Source organism: Polyergus mexicanus, unplaced genomic scaffold, assembly GCF_030449975.1.
Source record: "Polyergus mexicanus isolate NDT 795.1 unplaced genomic scaffold, iyPolMexi1.0 SCAF_8, whole genome shotgun sequence".
Lineage (NCBI taxonomy): Eukaryota > Metazoa > Arthropoda > Insecta > Hymenoptera > Formicidae > Polyergus > Polyergus mexicanus.
The window spans coordinates 794,361-818,409 of NW_027223328.1; the positions used below are offsets into that span (position 1 = coordinate 794,361).

The 24,049-nt window shown below is 29.8% G+C and overlaps 6 protein-coding genes and 1 long non-coding RNA gene across 8 annotated transcripts in view; 4 read left to right on the plus strand and 3 right to left on the minus strand.

Moving 5' to 3' along the window:
- LOC138935238 (uncharacterized) overlaps positions 1–4,910 on the minus strand; it is a 9,533-nt gene extending 4,623 nt beyond the window's left edge. The window contains exon 1 of the long non-coding RNA XR_011447229.1: positions 4,777–4,910. This is a non-coding gene — a long non-coding RNA (uncharacterized lncRNA). The remainder of the gene's footprint in view (positions 1–4,776) is intronic.
- LOC138935486 (tetratricopeptide repeat protein 27-like) lies at positions 1,024–4,220 on the plus strand. Its single transcript, XM_070300106.1, has 8 exons — positions 1,024–1,210; positions 1,329–2,181; positions 2,249–2,315; positions 2,399–2,731; positions 2,816–2,989; positions 3,092–3,244; positions 3,335–3,496; positions 3,657–4,220. The coding sequence occupies exons 1-8, from the start codon at positions 1,138–1,140 to the stop codon at positions 4,218–4,220; spliced, it is 2,379 nt and encodes a 792-aa protein (XP_070156207.1). The 5' UTR covers positions 1,024–1,137.
- Positions 4,911–4,994: 84 nt separating the features above from the next.
- On the plus strand, positions 4,995–6,785 carry LOC138935235 (3-oxoacyl-[acyl-carrier-protein] reductase FabG-like). The gene is made up of 4 exons (XM_070299689.1): positions 4,995–5,273; positions 5,565–5,881; positions 5,985–6,186; positions 6,283–6,785. The coding sequence occupies exons 2-4, from the start codon at positions 5,565–5,567 to the stop codon at positions 6,523–6,525; spliced, it is 762 nt and encodes a 253-aa protein (XP_070155790.1). The 5' UTR covers positions 4,995–5,273; the 3' UTR covers positions 6,526–6,785.
- A 543-nt stretch (positions 6,786–7,328) lies between these two features.
- Positions 7,329–11,372, minus strand: LOC138935236 (lysoplasmalogenase TMEM86A). The gene is made up of 6 exons (XM_070299690.1): positions 11,097–11,372; positions 9,060–9,223; positions 8,746–8,939; positions 8,550–8,665; positions 8,214–8,324; positions 7,329–8,047 (listed from the first exon to the last, which is right to left on the minus strand). Exons 1-6 carry the CDS (start codon positions 11,115–11,117, stop codon positions 7,943–7,945), a joined length of 711 nt encoding a protein of 236 aa, XP_070155791.1. The 5' UTR covers positions 11,118–11,372; the 3' UTR covers positions 7,329–7,942.
- A 639-nt stretch (positions 11,373–12,011) lies between these two features.
- On the plus strand, positions 12,012–13,992 carry Pex16 (peroxin 16). Its single transcript, XM_070300685.1, has 5 exons — positions 12,012–12,228; positions 12,319–12,565; positions 12,658–12,934; positions 13,307–13,410; positions 13,502–13,992. The coding sequence occupies exons 1-5, from the start codon at positions 12,102–12,104 to the stop codon at positions 13,755–13,757; spliced, it is 1,011 nt and encodes a 336-aa protein (XP_070156786.1). The 5' UTR covers positions 12,012–12,101; the 3' UTR covers positions 13,758–13,992.
- A 546-nt stretch (positions 13,993–14,538) lies between these two features.
- On the plus strand, positions 14,539–17,772 carry LOC138935841 (phenoloxidase-activating factor 2-like). Its single transcript, XM_070300684.1, has 6 exons — positions 14,539–15,014; positions 15,343–15,428; positions 15,592–15,821; positions 15,949–16,206; positions 16,450–16,648; positions 16,743–17,772. The coding sequence occupies exons 1-6, from the start codon at positions 14,924–14,926 to the stop codon at positions 16,899–16,901; spliced, it is 1,023 nt and encodes a 340-aa protein (XP_070156785.1). The 5' UTR covers positions 14,539–14,923; the 3' UTR covers positions 16,902–17,772.
- Znt63c (zinc transporter 63C) lies at positions 17,637–23,632 on the minus strand. 2 transcript variants are annotated; one of them, XM_070300683.1, is made up of 9 exons: positions 23,329–23,632; positions 22,571–22,641; positions 21,903–22,094; positions 21,574–21,796; positions 20,326–20,587; positions 20,121–20,238; positions 19,737–19,952; positions 19,184–19,294; positions 17,637–18,579 (listed from the first exon to the last, which is right to left on the minus strand). In XM_070300683.1, exons 3-9 carry the CDS (start codon positions 22,077–22,079, stop codon positions 18,370–18,372), a joined length of 1,317 nt encoding a protein of 438 aa, XP_070156784.1. In that variant the 5' UTR covers positions 22,080–22,094; positions 22,571–22,641; positions 23,329–23,632; the 3' UTR covers positions 17,637–18,369. The 2 variants fall into 2 exon arrangements, with proteins under 2 accessions (XP_070156784.1, XP_070156782.1); XM_070300681.1 differs by lacking the exon at positions 22,571–22,641 and having other exon boundaries at positions 23,329–23,631.
- Between the last annotated feature and the right edge of the window lie 417 nt (positions 23,633–24,049).

Genomic DNA, 24,049 nt, shown 5'->3' on the forward strand with positions numbered 1-24,049 from the left:
AAGCAGTGGTATCAACGCAGAGTACTAAGCGAATGACTGAAAGTTTTTATACAGTTATTGTCTAATGTGTAATATATAATTTTTCCAATGTGTGTAAAGTGTCCCAGTATGTGCTTATAATGATTAATTAAAGACCCACTCGATTAGCATATGTATGATATTATAATATACAATATGTATATGTATTAAGTACTTAATTAGTTTTAAAGAGATAGTTAAATCAATGCACACATGTGAAAAAAAATACAATATATTAATGCTTCATATAGTTAAACATGTGCAATTATTTCTATTAAAAAAAATTATGTGCAATAAGAAACTTATGAGCAGAAGATGATATCAAACTTAGTATGCTGTAGGTATCGAGAACTAAGATTACAACCGATCTGAGCTCGTGTGAAACGTATACTTCCTCCGTCTTTTGCCAACCTGTGGTTGGCAGCAGTCGGGAGTAAAAAATTCAGTTATTAACAAATAAATACAGAATAAATATGTATTATATATATTAATTGCAAGACAAAATAAGAATATAGCAGTTTTCTTGTTGCAAAAAATATATTCTGTTAGTGTAATTAAATATCGAATACATAAAACAATAATGTAACTGGTGTACACATCATGCAATTTTTAAATATATATATAATATAATATTATGTATAATGTATATATTATGTATAATATATATACAATTCCTGTTTTATGTATTACATATATTTATTTTCCTGTTTTATTTATTATATATATATATATATATATATAACAAATTCATTAAAAAAAACTAAACTAAAAATTAAAAGTTTAGTTGAACCTCTTATAAAAGAATTAAAATAAACAGATAAAAATATAGTAAACAAATTTACAACAATTGTATAGCCAATTTTTAATTTATTGTTTTCTCCGCATTGCATTTTTTCGATATTTATTTTCTTTTTTCTTTCTCTCTCTACCAGTGGTTCTCAAACATTTTAAATCATTATAACTTATGGCCTAACTAAACCTCAAGATACATCTCAAATCTAACCTTAAAAGCCGCGTGGTCATGTAATGTTCAACCTTACAAGAAATTAAAATTATAGCGAAACATAGAGTAAATATACAATTTCTTGCCACATATTTTGATTGTGTTATGACACTATTATGGCTGTAGAGGCAGGCCAAATAGATAAAAATATAGAAATTAAACTTTTAATTAATTTTTCCATAGATGAAGGTACATTATGCATGTATAAATACATATAAATTATTATGTTATAATATAATTATTGATTCTGCTAATATATGTTAAGAAACTATAATTTATATTAATAATTGTTCTCTCTCAATTTCAGTTTTTAACTTGCCATACAATGTATGCAGCATATTAAACGGCCGATACAAAGATATAATAGATAGTGAACTTCCTGCATATATCAAAGTAATAAATAATGGTGATAACATAGAAGAAATTGTACATAACAGCATATCTGATGCTGATACGTATTTGTCATGGCTATACGTAGGAATAGCTTCATTGTTATATTTTGTCCAATGTAACTGGACAGGTCCACATGTTGATAAGGATATTGAATGGTTAAAAACCAGGAGAGATGAAGCATTTAAAGGCTTATCATTAAATGATGAATGTAATATAAATGTACAAAAGCCTGAACTTCTTTATCTGTCTAAAAAAATATTCTCTAATATCGATTTACAGCTCAAGTATGAAAGTTGCATTTGGTGGCTATTTAGAGCTAATTTATTACATCAACATGTAATAGATGAAACTTCAGCAATAATACTTGAAGAAACCGAACATATAATATCGCAAATTAATAATCTTAATATATTAAAAGATCCTCTTTGTAAGCTATTATTTAATCTAGAAACTGCTAGATTTTATTTATGCTATAGAAGAACGCAAAATTCTGAAGAATATATTGAAAATGCTCAGAGCATAGCAGGTTTAATATTAAATCTAGAAGGAGCAATGGGAAAACGTACAAAATATCAACAAGAAGATAAAGCACAGTTGTATTTGAAAGTAGAAATGAACAAAAATATTTTTCCATCAGTAGATTGCAAAGATACACCAAAATCTTTGAACTTAAACGACGAATTGAGATTGGAACGCATTGAATTTTCAGAGCGCAAAGAGGAGATCCAATTGGGTGCATTGGAGGAAGCAATAATTTTAGCAAAATAGTAAGTATTGCTTATATTGTTCATATTTAAATATATTACAGCATGAATATATTTTAACAGTAAATAGTGTTCAGTTGCAGATGTGTCAACCTAAGCACAAACTCACTGATGAGGAAATCATGCCCTATCTGAGAGTAAGTTGCAATACTAATATTACATTATACATTTTATTTGTTAATAAATAATATTATTATTAAGAAAAAAACTTTTTTCATAGAAAGTTATAGAGAATACAAAGAATTGGTCATTAAAAATGACTTCTTTGTGCTGTCGTTGCTCATTGGAATCTGATGATAAAAGAACTGTCGAGCGGTCTATGATGCAAGCAGAGTCTCTACTAAAAGATTACAATGATACAAAAGCATCTGTAGCTAAAAGAATGGATCTATTCTTCGCAAGCGGTATGAAACCTATTTGGACATTGGAAGAGAATTGGGCTAACTTAATGTTCAGTCTTGGCTTGATGAAGAGTGCTCTAGAAGTTTTTATAAAACTTGGATTATGGGAGAACGTGATTATTTGTTATAATGTATTAAATTTGAAACATAAGGTACATATCTCTTACGTATATCAAGTATAATATGCGCGCGCCATACAAAATATAATAATAAGTAACATATATGGACATTTACAGGCAGCTGAGATTATTCAGCAAGAAATATCTAAAAAGCCAACAGTAATGTTGTGGTGTCTACTTGGAGATGTAACTGGAGATGTGAATCATTATGAAACAGCATGGAGATTGTCTGAAGAAAAAAGTAGTAGAGTTCAGAGACACTGGGGATTCTATTATTTTACAAAGAAAGATGTTAGTATCTGGACTCTCTCTCTTTATTAATTTTTAATTTAAATCTTTTATTTGTTAGACATTTAACATAATATATATTACATTATAGTATATTTTTTTTAGTATGCTGAAGCTATACCACATTTAAATTTATCAGTCCAATTGAATAACATTCAAGAGCACGTGTGGTTTAGATTGGGCTATGCAGCATTGCAGATAGAGGATTGGAAGTTAGCTGCTACAGCATATAGACGTTATTGTGCTTTAGAACAATCTGTATGTATATAATTTTGATATTGCTATTTTTATAGATGATATATAAATTAAAAATAAAATTCTTATATATATTTGACATAAAAATTTCAGACTTTTGAGGCATGGAACAATTTAGCAAAAGCATACATTAAATTGGGAGATAAACCAAGAGCTTGGAAGTCTTTACAGGATGCTATAAAATGCAATTATGATCGTTGGGAAATATGGGATAATTTGATGGTTGTTAGCATTGATTTGGGACAGTTTTCAGAAGTAGGTACAATTCATATAAATATTTAATAATTTGAACTTCTATATTCTCTATTAAGCCATCTAAATTAATTTGAAAGATATGTGCAATAATAATTATAAAATTAGTTACGTTATTTATGTTAGACAATATTTTTAAAGAAATAATTTTGTTTTGTTTCAGGTTATTCGATGTTATCATCGTATCTTGGATTTGAAGAATAACCATTTGGATATTCAAGTTCTTCAAATATTGACTAATGCTATAATAAACAATATTATTGATGCAGATGGAAATTCGGCGTCTCGTTTGCTTCAAAATAGTTTGGAATTATTTGGAAGAATTACTAGTTTTAATACAATTAATAGTCCAGATATTTGGAGAATGTATGCTGAACTTGTCATATTGAGAAAGACAGACATTGATAAGGAAAGAGCAGCGCAATATTTACAACAAGCGCATCGTATCGCCACTTCAAATCCAAAATGGTCTCACAGGGAAGAAACAAGTCTAAATGTGTTGGAGTTATGTCGTAATTTGGCACAAGCATATTTATGTTGTACTAAAGACATTGCAGCTGTCAAAAAAAGAAAAATGTTAGGGAGTGCAAAATTATCACTCCAGGGGGTTGTGAAAAAGATCAAGGAACAAGAATGGAATAACACAAATATCATCGAACAATTAACAAAAATTGAAGAGTATTTAACAATTATAACAAATGAATTAGAACAAATAAAACCTACATAATAAAAATATTATTCGCTTGTATCATATTCCTTACAGAAGAATATTTCATATTTGACAGATCTTTATATATGAATCCTATAACCTAATTGATTTTAATATTTCGCGATTATTTGGAAAATATAAAAATTAAATAATTTGGATATCAAAAGGACAGTTTTAAATGTTATCAAATTAATTTTAAGAAAAGAGAGAGTTAGTGGATTTTAAATTGTATAATTGAGAAAAAAATAATTTCTCTAAAATTGAACGCCCCCTCCCCCCACCCCTTTAATTTTCGACATCAAGAAACCAACATGAAGCATTAATTAAATATATATTTATAATTGCTAATGTCCTTAGAGATACATCATAATGTATACATACACCCGGTATAATATATACTATCTTATTAATTTATCTTCCACGTGAAAGAATAACATAAAATTCGAGATACGAGATAGTGTGGTTTCAACATTTTTCACCCTTAGCAAATTAGATACAATATAACTTTTTATTATCGGCGTTTTATCATATCTTTTGCAACTATACGTTCAAAAAAATTTAATAAAATTATCACCTGTTAGTTATTTGTTATCTCATAGTATTGGAATTCTGCTATCTAATACTTTGCCTCTTTGTAAATAATTCATAGACGTAGAGTTTATTAACGATCACAATCACTTCCTTTTTTTTTTACAAGAAACAATTGAATTTAAGTGAAAAGGGGGTGGGGGAGAAGGGGAGGAAATTGCATGCACTTCGGCTCTAGTTTTACGATACGCTTCGGATATATTCGGTAGTGTTCGGCACTGTAATCGCTCTTAACTTCACATTCAGCCGCCGTCTATATATGTCATTCTTATTGATAAGTCCATTAGAATCGAAGCCATTTATTATCTGTTATTATCGTGTACTAAAATCTATATCATATCGTGACTCATGCTTCAGGAATATTCAAGAAGTCTAATCAGTTATCACGGATTATAAATAACGAATACGATATTGCGTTTTCTATCGTTTAAGTTCACGTTCTAGTGTCTATATATATTATCGTACATATTGTATTATACATAAGTAAGTATTTTCGCATATCTCGAAACGAGAAATGGTATGATTGTCTTGACTGTGGCTTTTATACTCTGTCTTTTTTCTCTTTCTTTAAAAATCAAATTTACATCAAATGTAAATAAATAATAATTTGTATAAAATATATTCTGTACAAAAAATAAGTTCAATAACTGTCAGAGTTTGATTGCCTTTACAATATCATTTTTTCATCTTATATATAATATCGTTGAAATAATAATTTTAATAATGATCGGACTATAATTTTGTGAAGTTCTTAATAAACATTATTTATTCTAGATGTCATTTGCGGGGAAAGTTGTTTTGATAACGGGAGCCAGCTCAGGAATTGGAGCTGCGACAGCTGTTCACTTGGCTCAGCTTGGTGCATCGCTGTCGATAAGTGGACGTAATAAGGATAATTTAAATAAAGTAGCCGAACAATGCGGACAATCTAAGCCATTTATTGTAACTGGAGAATTAACTGACGAAACTGATGTGAAAAATATTATCGAATCAACAATTAATCATTATGGCAAACTAGATGTTTTAATTAATAATGCTGGAGTTTTGGAAAATGGTAGTATAGAATCTACAAGTCTGGAACAATACGACAGGTATATAATAATCTATATTTATATATTTTATTAATAATAAAAATGTATTCAACTTTAAAAATATGCTTAAGTCTTGGTATAACATATTAACATCTATTTTCAGGGTTTTTAATACAAACGTTCGTTCAGTATACCAATTGACAGCACTAGCAGTGCCACATTTAATCAAAACAAGAGGCAATATTGTTAACATTTCTAGTGTAGGCGGATTACGATCTTTCCCAAATTGTTTGGCATATTGCATGAGTAAAGCAGCTCTGGATCAATTTACACATTGTATTGCTTTGGAATTGGGCCCAAAACAGGTTAGGTGCAGAAGCAAAAAAAACTTGGCACACATATACAGTGATAATTTAATATTATTTTTAATGTTTTGTATTATTATTTTTAAAATATCCTAGGTGCGTGTGAATGCTGTAAATCCTGGTGTTGTAGAAACAAATCTCCACCGTCGTAGTGGAATGAATGAAAAACAGTTACAAGCCTTTTTTGAGCATAGCAAAGAGACGCATATTTTAGGAAGAACAGGTGATGTTACAGAAGTCGCAAAGACTATTGCGTTTTTAGCGAGCGACGACGCCAATTTCATTACAGGCGTAACATTACCTGTGGATGGAGGTAGACATGCTATGTGCCCTCGTTAAAAATCTTACATCATATTTTGTGTAAACAATATATAGTATATTTAACATATACACAATATACATCATGTATCAGATTTACAACAGTAACATCAATGGAGATTAATTTATATATTTGTACTCTACTTGGATAGTTCCAACAAAATTGTTGATATAACATTTTTTTTCTATACTTATACAGAGATTATAACTACTGATATTTACATTTGCCATATATTTTATGTGAAAGAAGTTACTTACTATGTTTGTATTCAATAAAATAAAAGGAAAGAAGGTAAAAATATCTTCAAATCTCTTTTGTGGCACAGCCAAAGTGTAATTTATAAAATACTCGCCATTATAAAAAGTATGATAAGCGAGCAACTTTACTACCATCTCCAACTCATCCATAATATAAATTTTGCAGAAAGAGTAAGAAAATGTTTAATATGAAAATTTGATTTCTGAGGAGAATTCTCTCTTGTCATGTTTATAAATTTTGTTTTCATTATGTAGAAAAAAATTAACTATTAAACGTTAGTTGAATCTATAAATCAATTGCTCAATCTCTATTTTGCCAAAGAAAGTGGCAGTGTTAATGATTTACGTTATAGTAAAGATTATAGACAAACTACATCGTATAACATGATAGTATATACAGTAATGCATAATATAGAATTAAAGAATATCTTTATAATATAATTTATGTATAGCTATCTCTGCAACACTTTCTCTTCATAAAATGATAATGTACGTTGAAGAATGATAACATTGATGACACGAATACAGAGATTACAGACATTATATAATGTATGCTTTTTTTTTTTTTTTTTTTGTAATCTAATATATTCGCTATTCTCATGATATATCGTAAATATATATACGAGAAAAATAATTATAATTTGCCATAATTTTAAATGCATAAATAAGAAACTCTTAATAGAAATAATCTATTTTCTATGTCTGAAAATCTCCTCAGTCTTTAGAGGCAATATTATAAAATATCTTTTCTATTTTAGTAAAAACATAAAATATTATATTTTTTTCTCTAAGATAATATTAATATTCTTTTATTATTCTATTTGGTCTTAATATTAATGGTTTTTTAAATTTTATTTTACATATAAAAAATAGGATACCACAAATGTGGCTAATATGAAATCTCTATAGGACACTTCTTTACATTGCATCAATAATAAAAAAAGAAAGAAATACAAATCTATTTTTATAGTTAAAGGTACAATTATCACTAAAACTCCTCTGAGCCTCCTTTAATAATATGGCTCTGAAGTATTCAATATGTCAAAGACGATTATCACAACAATTTACTAGTGGAATTATGCACATAATTTAAAGCAGATGTGTAAAAAGATTTCTCTTGTATCTGCAGATGGGTTTTTTCTTCTTTCTCTCTTATCAATAAATAATAACTAAGAATATTTCAGCCTTTACTGACAGGTACTCTGTTATTACTATTGTTTTTCGAATCTACTGCGCTCAACGCTATGCCTAATTGCGCTGCGTAATATGTAAGCATGATAGATATCTACAAAGTAAAAAAATCGGACATATTATCGAGCAATTATATTTGCTAATAAAATATATTCGTCTATTCATAAAATATATTTATGTTTATATTATGTCTATGTATTCTCTTCAGAAGCATTCATTGATATTGTTAATATCATTGCGCATATATTATTGTCACATACCTGAGAGTAAGGTAATGGACTGTGGAAATAATGAAATCCGAGCAAAGTATCAGATATGACAAAACAAATGCTTCCAATGCAACTGCACAATTTAGTCCATGTCCATAACTCCTAATAATAGAATGTGATTAATCCCTCGCGTAAGACGATATATCAAAATTAATCCCGATATTACAACAAATATTCGTGAGTGAAAAGAGCGCAAGCTATTAGAGAAGTAATCAATACCGATATACAATATTTAAAGGAGACAAAGCTCTCTATTTCTCTCTCTCTCTCTCTCGAGATATGAACTGTTTCTGTAATTTTTATATTTATATTATTGTATAGATTTACCCCAAAGAATTGTACTCTTGATATCGCCCTCCATGCCATAGTAGTGAGTAATATTGTATAAATTGGCACTCCTATCGCTAAAATTCCGTTTAGTCCAGGCATTAAAGCGTATATGACTGGAAAGCGATCGTATCAATCAATTGATATCTGATTAACTGAAAGTAATTGGAAACTCCTTCATATTCATTAATCTTACCAATTGAACAAAATATATACAGTACCGCTCCAAGCGTTAAATTCAGGGGTTTGAATCCGAATGCAATTATATACATAATTTGCGCGATAGCAAACATACACATGCCTGCGGTGAAACAATTAGGCCACACTAACAATGCATCGCCTATGCAACTAAACACCAACCCCGTTAATATACGCCTGGAGAAAGCGTATCTGTAAAAAGAGACGAGTCTTGTGTCAGCAATGTTAAAGCAAAACTATCGTCTCAAAGTGAAATTTATTTCATTTATATGATTAATGTTTATAGAGGTGTAAGAATATCTTTTTACTTACTCTTTGGACAAATTAATCCCGTGCAATAGGATGAAAACAATAAGACTTATTATTGGTAAACATTTAAAACATGCCGTCAGCAGAGATGGCTGTTCAGCAAGTAATACAAAATATACCGACACGCTTTTAAAGAACGGTACCAATTTCGGCCCGATACTTTTTATCTGAAACGCAAAAGTGTGCTTCATATTATTATGTATCGAAAAATGCATATTGATAAATGAAAATGTGATGATAAAAAAGGTATAAAGATAATTTAATGATACTAAATGATATGAAGTAAAAATATGTTTTGAGAACATTATGTTGTAAACATTTTTTATTGTTTTTGACTTATCATTTAACGTATTCGCAATTTGATAATTAAACACTTCATATAAAACAATTAAATCCAGCAAAGAAATTTGGTTCTAAAGTGGATTAAATAGCCCATGCGTGAAAAATAGGAAACTAGAGAGAAAAAAAGAATAATTCTATCTTCTGTTTTTCTCTATTTAATTTATTTATCTTATATATATTATTTAATGTTATTTATGTCTGTGTAACTATTTATTTCTAACAGCTTTTTTAACATAATTATTATATAAGCTTAACATTCTTTTATTTAATATCATATCATCAACATATTTTCTCATATGTATGTCTGTGTGTGTAATATTTTTAGAGAAAGATCGAAATATATATTTTATTCGTAAATATGTACTGTCAAAATATATATTCAGATATTCAGCAAAATATTTTATCATAAACAACTTTTCATCTTTGAAATTCAGCTAATAACAGTGCATGTGTAAAGAGATCTATCCATAGTCATTGAAGCCTAATCATTGACTTAATCCAGCCAGTTACACGATAGTACATTATCTAATACTGGTACCGTCAGGATGCACAATAGTCTTTGATATAGAGTAGTCACTTTATGTCAATCTGGTGGTTTCTCTAATAGCACGTTATTACAATAACAACTGCATTGGATTGATCTTTAAGGAATGTCAAACAGGAAACATACAATGTAGAAATTTTTGTTTTTTACCATTCATGTCTGATCAATATTACATACTTCCCTCCAATCTTGTCTACATAATCTATAGTTACCTAATTTTAGTTTAGTTGTTTAAGATACTAAAATATAATTTAATGACATTTAACTGGCTTACAAAACAAAAAATTGTTTACAATTATAAAGAAATTAATGAATATCTTATAATAAATATGTATAATCTTTTTTAACATATATACAATATTTTTTAATATGCAAATGAAGTAATACAAATATATATTTTTATCGAAATATTGCAAACGAAAAATGTATATATAAATTTTGGCAATAAGTGCATGTTAAAAACTTCTTTGTGTAAAGAGATATGTGTAAAGTGTGTGTAAAGTGTGTGTGTGTGTGCACAAACAAATATAGTTATTTCTTTTTTCTTATTTTCTAAAAAGAATATAAATTTTCTAAATTTAATAAATAATTTTCTCTCATTTCTTGAGAAGAAAATAAAAAAAAGATAATGATTTTCATATGTGTTGTGTGTGTGCATATATATATATAGAAAGATTCTAATATATTATATGTATATGTAATATACCAAAATATATTTCTTTTATATATACATTTCTGGTTTGCATTAAAAAAATTTCTCATTCTTTTTTTTATATACAAGGTATATACACTATTTTACTTATTGCACAATATGTTTAAAGCGTATATTTAATTATATTATATTTAATTATATTTAATTATATTTTTTTTCATACTGCTGTATATAAAAAATATTTAATCAATTCGATTAATTATTAAATTCAATGTGTTCAATACAATTGAGCTAACAAAAGATCAATGTATGCGACTCAGAACAAAGAAGAATAAAGAATAAAGTAGCAGTTTTTTTCTGAATGGTAAAACAATGACGGAACACATTGACGTGACATTCTAAGAAAAGAAAATAAGATTAGTAAGAAAATGTGAAAGGAGAGTGAGCGATACATCGCTGTCAGCGTATAAACAAATCCTGTCAACGACTTCCGTCCCCTTACCACTTGTGTAGGCGATGACATCTCTTCGGTTGAAGGACACCGTGAAAACAATAGAAGCGATGGCCGCTTAAATCGTTGACAAATCAACCGAATTCGAGCAGGACTCGCGAATGCGAATGCTACCGTTCGCAAAGTCGCCGCTTATTTATATGACGTTTCCCGATATATGTATCCGCGCGTTACACACGTACACACGTACGCACGTGAATCGCGTGGCATCGCGCACACTGCTGTCCCCTGTCACCGTCACCGGGTGATTGCAAACATCAGACATCAGCAAACATCGCCGATTATCATCAGTATGACCAACCGATGGCCAACCCAAGAATAATCTATGCAACCATAGACTATAGATTCTTATATAGTGTTGCAACTCTCTTGCACTTTGCGTACATATGTGCACAAAATTAACCAATCATGTGTCTAATCTGAAGAATGCATCTCTGACAATTAGGTCTGTTCTTTACAGCTGAACTGGCTGCACCAGTTCAGAGCCCATCCTTCTCCTTCCAATGGGGATAGAAAAAGATAAACTCTGAACCAGGATGTGTTCACGTAACACATCTGTCCTTTGGACTTTATTATTAATTCTATTTTCCTCTTCTAAAGAGAAATTCCTTCTGTAGCATCCTATCAGCAACTGTCATCTAAATAAAATTTCTGATACTAACAACTTGATCTCTACAACATTAATACTATTTATATTCATCGATTTGGCCGTGTGGGCCTGTGTCTCAGGCTCGGTGCCATTGGGCACGTTCAGGGAACACACTGTTACGCATCGTCTTGTCGACACTCGACGTTGATTTGTTGATTGTTCTAGAAGTAAAAACCAATCACGTTCGATTGCTGCTCAACGGTTGTGTCTCCTGAACGTACCCATTCACAAGAAGAAGAAGAAGAAGAAGTTCTTGATACTGACATACTGAATGATTTTTGCAATGAAATGAGCAGAATTTTTATTGCAAGTCATATTATAAGAAATTAATATAAAATATTAATAAAATGGCGAATTGTGTCAATTTCACATTGAATAATCTGTTGGCATCTTACAAGAAATGGATTGTAGCTAATCCGCACTTGCTGTCAGATATTGAAGCTACTGTTAGATGTTTATCTTATTTCAGTTTTGGTTAGAAAAGAGTTCTCAAAATATGTTATATTACCATTTTCTCTGCCAGATATACTGAATATTAAATCTCTTATCTCTCTTTATTTATAGGACAGTTGCGCAATTCCAGTTTGGCTGTAGAATTAATTTACTCTATGCCAAACCTAATTATTCTGTGCAATGATTTACTTATGTATAGTAGCAAATGTAAGGATCTGAAAGTACCTCAATTTGAATCAAAGATTAATATTTGGCTGACTGTGGTGGAATATACTGAGGCATTGCTTGAGGTATCAGCTGAAAAGTTGTGGGGTGCAAAGGGAAAGTGGTTAATAATTGTAACTATACAATTGTTCAAGTAAGTGTTTGGCGTTAGTTCTTGACAACACAAATATATTTATATGTTGTTTCAAGTTTCATTCTATATAGATGAATATTTATTTTTTACAGGACCATATTGCGATTGTTATCGATTCATGTATATAAGGAGCGTATGACAAAGAGTCCTGCAACACCACCGCTTAACAGAGAAAAGTTTAACAAAATGATTAACAGTATACAATCAAAGGAAGGATTTACGCTGAAAAGATCAGGCACTGTTATTAGAAGTATAAAACATTCAGTTCCTATAGAAATGCGAACATGGAAAGCTTTGCCTTCTAATACGGATGAAAATAAAAACTTAACCAAGAATCAGGAATCTGAGAAAATTCTTAAATTTGCTGAGGTTGGTTAAAATTTAGTATTATAAAGTCTCAATATAATAAGATGTTCTGATATAATGAGAAATTAAAATCTTGTATTTTAATTTGTATTAAAATTTGTTCAAATTTGTTCAAATTAAAAAATATTAGTATTAATATGAGTTCTTTTTGGCAAAAAGAATCATATAGATGTAACAAAATTATTAAGTTATTATGCTATTGTGAAAATTTATAGAAATACTTCATTTAGTTTTATTTTATTCTTTTATAATTGACTTACTTCTTTTATTTCATATATTATTCCTGCTATATTTTTGAAATTTATTCTGTGTCCCCTATATTTTTATAATTATACAATAATATTAATAAGACATGTAACAAATTATATCTTCTAGAGTTTTTATGTGACAAAACCATTGCTTCATCTTGGTTGTATGTACATTACTAACAAAAACCAGTGGCCACCATGGATGTTATCATTTATTATCGATGTAGTCAGGTAATTATAACATATTGAACTATTATACATAATTGATAAATTGTGATTTTTTCCTTTTTTAATTAAGTTATTATATTATGTTTGTATACAGTTTGAATATCTTTACTCGCTGTTCTTCAAAGGCATTATTCAATAAAGAAGAGGAAGAAGAACTCGTGCGACGAAGGTTAAGTTTGTTGCTATATATTTTAAGATCACCGTTTTACGACAAGTACAGCTATGTTAAGATAAATGCATTACTTGACGCATTATCTACCTCTGTACCTTTCGCCAAGTTATTGACAAACGCTGTTAAAAAGAATCTGCCATATATGCAAAGTATATATTTTTATATGTGGTCGCGTTAATTCTTATGAAAGCTAAGTAAACTATGAGAAATGTAAGTAGAGTTTCCGCAAATACGAAAATTATAGTATAATCTAAGCATTCCGTAATTTATGAATAATCAAAAATGGCATATGAATGATATTTTTATATTTCTCTATTATAGTGTTGTACAATAAATTTTAAAAGATTATTATAAAGATATTTATAATCATATTTAATATCTATTTTATTTTATTAATTTAGAAATAAATTGTAATAATGAAGCGCATTTTTATAAAGAGGTGTCATATTTTCTCTTTAAACGATATTGATTAATTTGATTTGTTGTGATTAATTCATTACTGGCTGTTGTACAATGTACAAATGTAAAGCGAAAAATGCGAAGACTGGCATGTTTCGAATACTCTAATAGATTCCCTGATGTTTATTGCAATTTGTTCTCTGATTCAGATAATTTCATTATGTTCTGTCGATAATTGATGAAACTTTTACATTTCTGTTTTCTATCGAGTTGATATTTAAAAACATTCTTAGAATTTCAAAAAACGTTTTAAAGAAATTTCCAACTCTTGAATACATTCAAAGGTTAAAAATAGAATATGTAGAGAGGATATCGCTTTTGTAGAAATATTTCTGCTATAATATTTATCATTCATGCAACAATTCTTTTGTCACTATATATGTCAAGTACAAAACCCAAAGATAATTTGTCAGCACTTATGAAATAATGTTTCCTGCAACAATGTGTTTTTTTAAACATATAACATTGAATGAAATCAACGATGCGTGATCCACGATTTGCTCGCATGGATGATTATTGACCTTCGTCATTTATTTGCCAATGAAACAGGGATGGCCTTGTGTCTCTACACCTTGCCTTTGGACGTACGGCTATTCCGATCTGTTGGGAATACCACCAAGCGTTATTATGTTGTTTGCAAATGTGCTATATTTGCTATTATTATATAAATACTAGCATAATTATAATTGGAAGTAATTTGCTCCTCTTTTTTTTTCCCATATTGTGCCAGATTTTATATGTGATAGCTCGGAGGGAGATCACATATCGTATCGGATATTGTTACCAAGAACTATAAATCCGTGATCTACAGTCTCCGTTTTATTTGTTGTGTCGTTTATACAAGAAACTGTACAATTGTTTTTCAGTGATCTTGAAGTCTTTGAAATGAATAGCATCTTGTTTTTATTACTGCTATGCCAACTGTTGCAGCAAATATGTGGACAAATGTTTTTTGAGACTACTTCAATGATAAAACGTATGTATTTTACTAGCCATATACTATTATTAATGCATAATATTAGTAACAAGAGATTTGTGATATCAAAAAAATAATAACAAAATAATATAATAATACAAATGACTAATTATAAAAATTATCAAGTGTTAGTCTGATAAGTATTGTTAATGATATTTAGAAGAGAATACTTTAATTTATAATCATCTAATTGTATCATCTAATACAAAGAATTTCTAAATATAAAAGAAAAAATTTTATTTTAGTTTAGCACGTTTAACTTTTGTTAGTTTAATGTATAAATGAATCTATTAATGTTGCCTAATATATATTTTATTGTCTTTTACAGCTGTTATCGTGAACAATGGACAATGTCTGTGCTATCCTGGAACCACCTGTCCTCCGGCAGGCATTGACATCAGAATTGTCAATACAGTAATATTTGTTTATTAATAAAAATATAAAAAAATTTGATACTTTATCACGAAATATTTACACTGGAAAGAACGTTAATTATCAATTCTATATAAATGTAACAATTATATACATACATCCTTCAATAGTATAATCATTTTATAATATAAAACTTTATTTTTAGGGAACAACTTGCCCCTTAGGACAAGTATACTGTTGCACAACGCCTACAAACAATGTTGACTGCGGTACCCGAAAAATATCATCTACCTCGCATCCCCCAGGGCAAGCTGCTTACGGCGCATATCCCTGGCAAGTGGCCATTTTAACCGTCGGCAACGTTTATGTCGGAGGTGGAGTACTTATCAGTTCAATGTACGTCCTTACCGCCGCTCATAAAGTACAGGATTACGAGTAAGTAATAAATATATGCATAGATTTCTGAAGATTTCTAACTTCTGTATCATCAACACAATATGCAATGTATTAATTTGTTGTATCTTTTGTCATAATATATAATTATTGTGCAAACATGTTACAGAAACAATCCCGGTGGGATTAAAGCGAAATTGGGCACGCGGGATTATCAATCTACTACTGAGCCTTCTGTAGACATTTCCATCTCGAAAGTTATCCTGCATCCTCAATATAACCGTCCAAACTGTAACCTTGGCTGTACAAAACAAAACCTTCCCTACGATATAGCGGTGCTTAGACTGAGCTCGGCTGCTCCAATTGCAACTAGTCCTAACATCAATACAGCATGCTTGCCAAATGGACCAGTTAATGCGGCAACAAAGCACGTATTACAATTAATGCTTTCGTAAATTTACATATAATTTTCTCTAATTTAAATTTTTTTTAATTCATCAACAAATATGTAATGTGATCTTTTATGTGCTTTTGTACTCCAATTATCATAATTATATTTATATCTTTAGCGTTTTGTCAAGAGCATTATAATATATTTTAATTTTGCAACATAATTTTTCCATAAATAACATGATAATCCGATTAATATCATAATATTAATATTTTAAAGATGTTGGGTAAGTGGTTGGGGAAAGAACGCTTTTGGACCTAATGGAATGTACCCAAATATTTTGAGAGAGGTAGACGTACCTGTGTTGACTCACGAGGATTGCCAAACGGCTCTTCGTAAGACGAGACTTGGTGAAAATTTTGTTCTGGACAGTAACTCCATGTGCGCTGGAGGGGAAGCGGGCAAAGATGCATGCACTGTAAGAAAATTATAGAGATAGCCTCTTGTTTATATTAATGTAGTATTTATTCATTAATTAATTCAATATCATTATAAATCTTTTTTTTTTAAAGGGCGACGGAGGTTCACCAATGGTGTGTCCGACACAGAACGGGGCCTTTGAAGTTATCGGGTTGGTAATATGGGGTATAGGCTGTGCAGATGCAGGAATACCTGGTGTGTACACTAATGTATATAATTATCTCCCTTGGATCAGGCAACAAATGACGTAACTGCGTGAAAACATATGTATAGATATATTTTCACATTACAAATATTATTTGAGAGAACTGAAACACAGATATATATCAATATATAGATAACAGATTTTCTACATTATAAAAATGTGTGCGCTAATTAATATTGAATCGTGAATAATGTATAAATATTATTAAGAAGTTTTAATGTTAGATACTAACAATGTAGTTGAAATATAAAAGTACAATATCGTAATTTGGGATATTATTGAACATTGTGTGAAAATGGCAAAATTAGTGACAATTATTAATTTATATATTCTTACATCGTATTCTTAACTCGTATATTAAAGAAATAACAGTTTTATAAAAAAACTGTTAAGGTCACAGGGTCAGTTATCCAAACACAAAATAACGGTTAATAGATACTAAAAGAGAGAAAGAAAGGAAGTTGACATTATAAATTGGAATAACTCCTATTCTAATCTCTCAAGAAAAAATACAAACAAAAGAACTATCAATAAAAGACTTCTTTTAACTCAGCCAATGTTTAAATTTCTTATTTTTATAGTACTGTTATTACATAAGCTTATATAAAAAAAATGTCAAGACCAAGTACACAAAGAAAATTAACATTGTATATAATCTACTCTTTCCCTTATAATTTCTATAATTGTAAATAACATTACATGGGATATACACATAAGCAAATAATACATTGAGCTTTTAGTTTTCTTATAATTCAAATCGACAAGAAATACATAAAAAATATACAGACTTAATATTTAAGAATTACATGGAAAAAAATAATATACAATATAATGAAAAGATTTGGTACTCTCGCTTATAGATTTGTGTACTATTTTATAAAACTGTGTATTACATAATGTTTTAACAGAATAAAAATTATATTATAAAGTTAATTATATAAATAAAGAATTTCGCAAAGTGATGTTTTTATATAGTGTAAATATAGTGTAAATCAATGTACAAGTTATGAGTGTGTGTGTATATATATATGTGAGATTTAAACAATGCTTAACATAGATTACAAGTCCTATATTTTTTGTGATAAATTATGCATTGAACATTCGAAGCACTTTGTAATTCTGGAATCCTTCCAAGAAATCTATAATAACTTCGACCATCTTATTTGTATCAGAGTTATGTAACGCATATAATATATTTGGTATTAATATGCCTTTGGCATTTAATTATCAAATATCTTAATTATTTATTTATAAGTAAATTGATGGCAAAGATTAATCGAAAGAGATTGCTCGCTATATGCAAAAATTTCAGAGAAATTCTTAAATATAAAAAAATTAATCAATTACAAGATGTAATTGATGCGATTGCAAAAACGTCATTCAACCTCTGCCATCAATTGCTGATACTAATGTGAATTCTATGTAGATATACTCATTTATTGTATTTGTACAATAAATCGTGACGCGCCGCATATTTTTCTATGGAGGTAGATATTTGATAATGCAAAAGGAGTTTAGACAGTTGGTGCATTGACATGAGGATGGGGAACTTGGACGGAGTGGAACGAAGTGGGATGCGAGACGGGCAGTGATAGCAAATGTCCGCGTTCCATTTCATTCACTTCTTGTTGCTCTGTTCCTCCTATAGAACCCGTCGAACGTGCCAGGCTATTACGCTGTCTGCACATATATGGTGTTCCTCCGGGTGAAGGAGTTTCACGACCCTGCATTATATAAATTATCGTCTATAAAGTTTATTTTGCACATCTTATCAGTAAAAATAGAACAAAACATGAAAGAATTGTATGATATAGACGATATTTACATCCTAACGTCAAAATAAATATGATGCTTATCACTTCTTCATCTTCATTTCGAACAAATGTAAAAATAGAATTTACGTTCAATTTTGTATGATCACATATTGATTATATACTATCTTACCATAATATATATATCTGATTTTGAATTTTGAAATTAGATAAATTTAGTAATTTAAATTTAGATATATAAGATAGAGATCCTTAATAAATCGAGTGAAATAAAATTACTCATCAAAACGATTTTTTTAATATAATAAAAAATAACTGTACTTTCAAATGGGTGAAATATAGAATTTATATTGTGTCGGACGTAGTAGACGAACTGTCGCGGTCTATAGTCGTATTTGATTCTGATTTTATTCCTTCTAAGCATCGTCCGAGGTAATTTGATTTAGGACACGCAGATCGAGGATTTGTATCTCTCTCCACATTATACTAGAGCATCGAGCGAATATAAGCGAGAGGTTGTACGACGATAAAATCATGGATGGAATATTGTACTTACTTGTTTGGAAGGACCACAGCACGTCGCATGATTGCATGGCTTATCAGTCTTTGGACAGTCCAGCACGCAATCTTCTGTGGGAGTCTCTTTAATTTCGCTATTAGAATGATACTAGAATAATAGAGAAGATTATACATATTAATATAATGCATATAAATATTTAGTAATATATATATATATATATATATATATATATATATATATATATATATATATGACTAAATAGTTGTTTGCGAATCGCGTGTACAATAGAGTTAGTTTGGTGACTGTACACTTCACGCATCATTGACAATAGACAAAAGATTATGTATTGATACTAGCGTACACATGATTCACGAATGGATAACTTTTTATTAAAATTCACAATTATCAAAACTTATCAAATTTGTATTTGCTTGTAATAAAAAATTGCATGCATTTTCATTACTCAGTCGCTTGTAAACTTTTCTACTGCAATATTCTTACAAATTTTAGAACATTTGTATAAATACAAGCACACACACACACACACACACACACACACATATTATACAATGTTATTCTCTTTGCTTACATCGATAAATTCTGGTTGAATAGTCGTAGAATGTATACCCTCGTTATGGAAAAATTCTTTAACTTGTTCAGCGATTTTCATATATTCCGAAAGATTTCTACATCTTATGTGCGCACTAGCTATAATACGATCACCAGCTAATTGCCATACATGGAACTCATGTACAGCTAATACTCCATCTACATTTTCTAATAGACGCTGTTGTATAGCATCGACCTGTGTCAAATAAATTTTTATAATTATGTATTATATATATATATATATATATATATATATATATATATTACACCTAAGATCTTAAACTATAAAAGTCACATACACACATACACATAAACAACACAATATTATCTAAGAGAGATTACCTAACAGTCAATAAAATATTACCTGAATGTGTGTTGGCACAGTCTGTAGTAGAATTAAAGCTGATTCTTGGAGTAATGGCCACACTGAACGCAGAATAAGAATGACTAATAAGAGCGACAGTGCAGGATCAATGTAGAATCTATGAAAATAAAAGAGTATTTACAAATTATGAGTTTTATACTAAAATATTAAACTCGTACATAAAATATACAGTGCATGTAATCACCTATATTTCCATTTTGTAAGCCATACAATGAGGGCTGATACAATTACAATGACAGACCCCAATGCATCTGAAAGTACATGAAGAAATACTCCTCGCATGTTCATCTGACTCGCATCGTGAGAATGACCATGCGCTCGTTTTACTTGGGGTGTCGAAGGTCTATAAGCTTCGTCGTTTTCATTGTCGTCTGTACCTACTAAAGTACTCAGTCTATTATGACTTCGAGAAATACCATGTGAATGACCGTGAGTACTTCCGTGTTCTACAATTATGTTGTAAATATTTGCAGATTATATCGATAAAGTCGATTAATCTCTTATCTATTATATATAAAATGTCCATGATATAGATTTAAGATTAATTAATCAATTAATTAAAAGCAGACAGGAAAAAGATATGGTAACGCTGATCCTTATTTTATTTGTTAAAGATAAAAATATTGAATACATCAGCTATAACATTAATCAATGTTTTGTTTGATAAATTGAATAAAATAATATTTCTTTTTTAATATTATCAGTATTCGTTTATTTGAATAACTGACTGTTTTCCGAGTACTTATAATTATGATTTAATAATATATTAATAAGATAGTGAAATCGATTCATTAGATGTTATTGAACAGTGAATTTTTAATATTTATATAACATGTGAATATAATTGTAATCTTTCTGCAATCTCTAGAAATATAAACTCATAATATACTTCATAAGAGAACTTTCTAAGAATTTTACTTTTGTCATATCTACAAAAGTTTCATATTACAAATTCTGCTGCATTAATACTTTTGCTCATCTCTGGATATATATACTGGATAATCAATTTTTATCTTAAAGACAAAATCTCTTGAACATCAATAATAAGATAACATTATGAAAATATATTGGACAAAGAACCTTATACAAACAGCAACTTGCAATAATATCGGTTATCCATGATCATAATTAAGATATTAAGGTATTAGATGATTAGATATGAAGAATATAGTACTTGAGATACACGGGTCCCAATATTTTAAATAATATTAATCTAATAACAATAAAGTAATGGAAATATCTATAGAAAATTAATATCAATATGTGAATATTTTTTTCCTGTCTAAAAATCTTTTTATATTGTAATAATTGAGCATTTTAAAAATAAGAACATGTATTTCCGCATTAATTTAAATGTCGCTATATATATTTTAAGCTTTTTAAGATTTATTGAAAACAAATAATGCTTATTGCGTGACATATAAATACTCACCATGAAATAAACATAAACCTATCACATTCACCAGCAAACCAAGTGCTCCAACTCCCACAAGTAGTTTGGCTTCGTGTATTTCTTCTACCTCAATGAATCTTTTACACGCCTCCACGGTAATACTAAAACATAGAGCGACCAAGAACACAGCATTTACCAAGGCTCCTAATACCTCGGCTCTTGCCCAACCAAAGGTATTCTTGGACCATTTTTTCGGCGACATCTGCAATGTAAAAGAGCTTATAAAGAATTGATACACATTATCATTACGCAACAGAGATTTAATGACTGGATTTCCCAACATAATTAAAGACAATTTCAAAGCTTACCTTTACCGAAAGAAATGCTACTACCAAAGCAGCTACATCTGATAACATGTGAAAACTGTCTGCTATTAAAGCCATTGAATTGGTTACGTAACCAACTACAATTTCTACTAAAAAAAATAAGGCTGTCAACCATAACATTGTCAAAAGACGACATTTTTTTCCTGTATAACGACCCATGATATTTATGTACACCTGAAAAGATATAAATGTGTATATATGTATGATAAATATATAAGTATACATATAATCTATATCACTCTGAAATAATTTCTGGAATTCTAAGAAAGTTATGGAGGAGAATATATGAATAGATGAATGACTTGTCACTACTGAAATAATAATGTACCATTATAAGAAATATTTTTTTTATTAAGGAACATTATATGCCTAATCAACTAATCCAATTGAAAAGATAATATCTCGATTATAACGTCATTGATGCTTAAAGAAGAGCTTTAATATATTGAATATATCGTTGGAGAAAAATTTCTAGAACTATCAAAGCGTGAGAAATCCGATGAATTCTGATGCACTATTCTTCCATTTTCTTTGTTTGTTTACGCGAATTTAAGATACGATCCTCCTATGTGGCGCGAGAAATAATAATGCACCGAACACGATATTAACAATTATACGTTTTACACGGAGTAGAAGCGATTCTCTCTTACTTGACGAGGCTCGAGGATGACGAGGTCGCGCGCTACGTGTGCTTCAAGTCATCGCACGTTACAGCAATTTCCTTATATCCATTCCCCATAAATCCAGTAACGAGAAGGAGAGAAAAAGAGGGACGAATATGAATCACGGCAGGATAGCAAGAAAGCGCTATGTGAATCATCGTGCGAGAAAGATCATACGCCACGGATCGAAAAAGCTACACAACTAACGAAATTACGATAAACGACTGCCGGCCCTGACCCCCTGACGAGGTACTAAATTTTCTCAATTATCAATTAGACATTTAGAAGGGATAAGGCAGAACATTGACATTATCGATCGTTTTTCGGTCATTCGATATAAATATTTGAACGTTTAGCTATGCGTATTTTACGATTATTTAAATGTTTCGTGGATTAAAATCACACGTCTCTATTATAGAACATCGTATTATATATTATACGATATATATATTTTAATCCTATTTTATCGTTTATATTTTATATATTATATATATATATATATATATATATATACATGTTTACGGTGTATAAAAATTAAAAATATATTTTTATATGGGGAAAGTTTTTTGTGTATAAAGAAAACAAATGATAACACCGCTTTAGAATTATCTCCGAATAATCGCGAAAATTTATTCAGGGTCGACGGTCTTTAATAATCTCATCGGTGCTCTTCGGAGCGATGTAGATATCGGAGCAAAATTATCGCGTTGTTGAAGGGGGGAAAAAAAAAAGGGATGCGCTCTTACCTGCGGCAGCAGAATTCGTCGCGTTCGTTTGTCGCGGTCGTGTATCAAGTTACACTAATTAAATACGACATGTAGAGAACGTTTCTGGACATGTTTCGTCCGTGCGATCATGCGTACGCGTAAAACGCATCGCTGGCAGGCAGGTACAGGGGCAAGGCACGCAACAATGACTATCTACTACACGCACACGCGCTTACTACACTGATCAACTTCTCCTTGTTCCTCCTCACGTACCATGATGAACAAAATATTACAGATGTTGCTCACATGGTCATTCGCCGAACACCGTTAAGATTCCATATCCGGCCAATAGCATCGCGGTATATGATCCGAAATCGTTCGAATTTCGTATAATGTATATATTAAATCGAGATATCACATATATATATATATATATATATATATATATATATATATATATATATATATATATATATATATACAAAGATGATATAAAAGATGCCGTTCTATTGATAGATTCCACGTGTTAGACTAGATCGATTTATTTTTATCAAGGATTTATTCGATAATTCATAGCGGAAAATTTTGATTTAAGATGAATGGTCTTTAATAATATTTCGTCGATGCCGAATCTGACAATTCTAGTAGTAATTTCGGAACGCGCAGCCACTTGTTTACCGCGCAATCGCGATTATGTTTGAATCCGAATCTGAATTTTTTTGACAGATAAGAATTCTCCCATCGCGAACTTTTCTCCGAA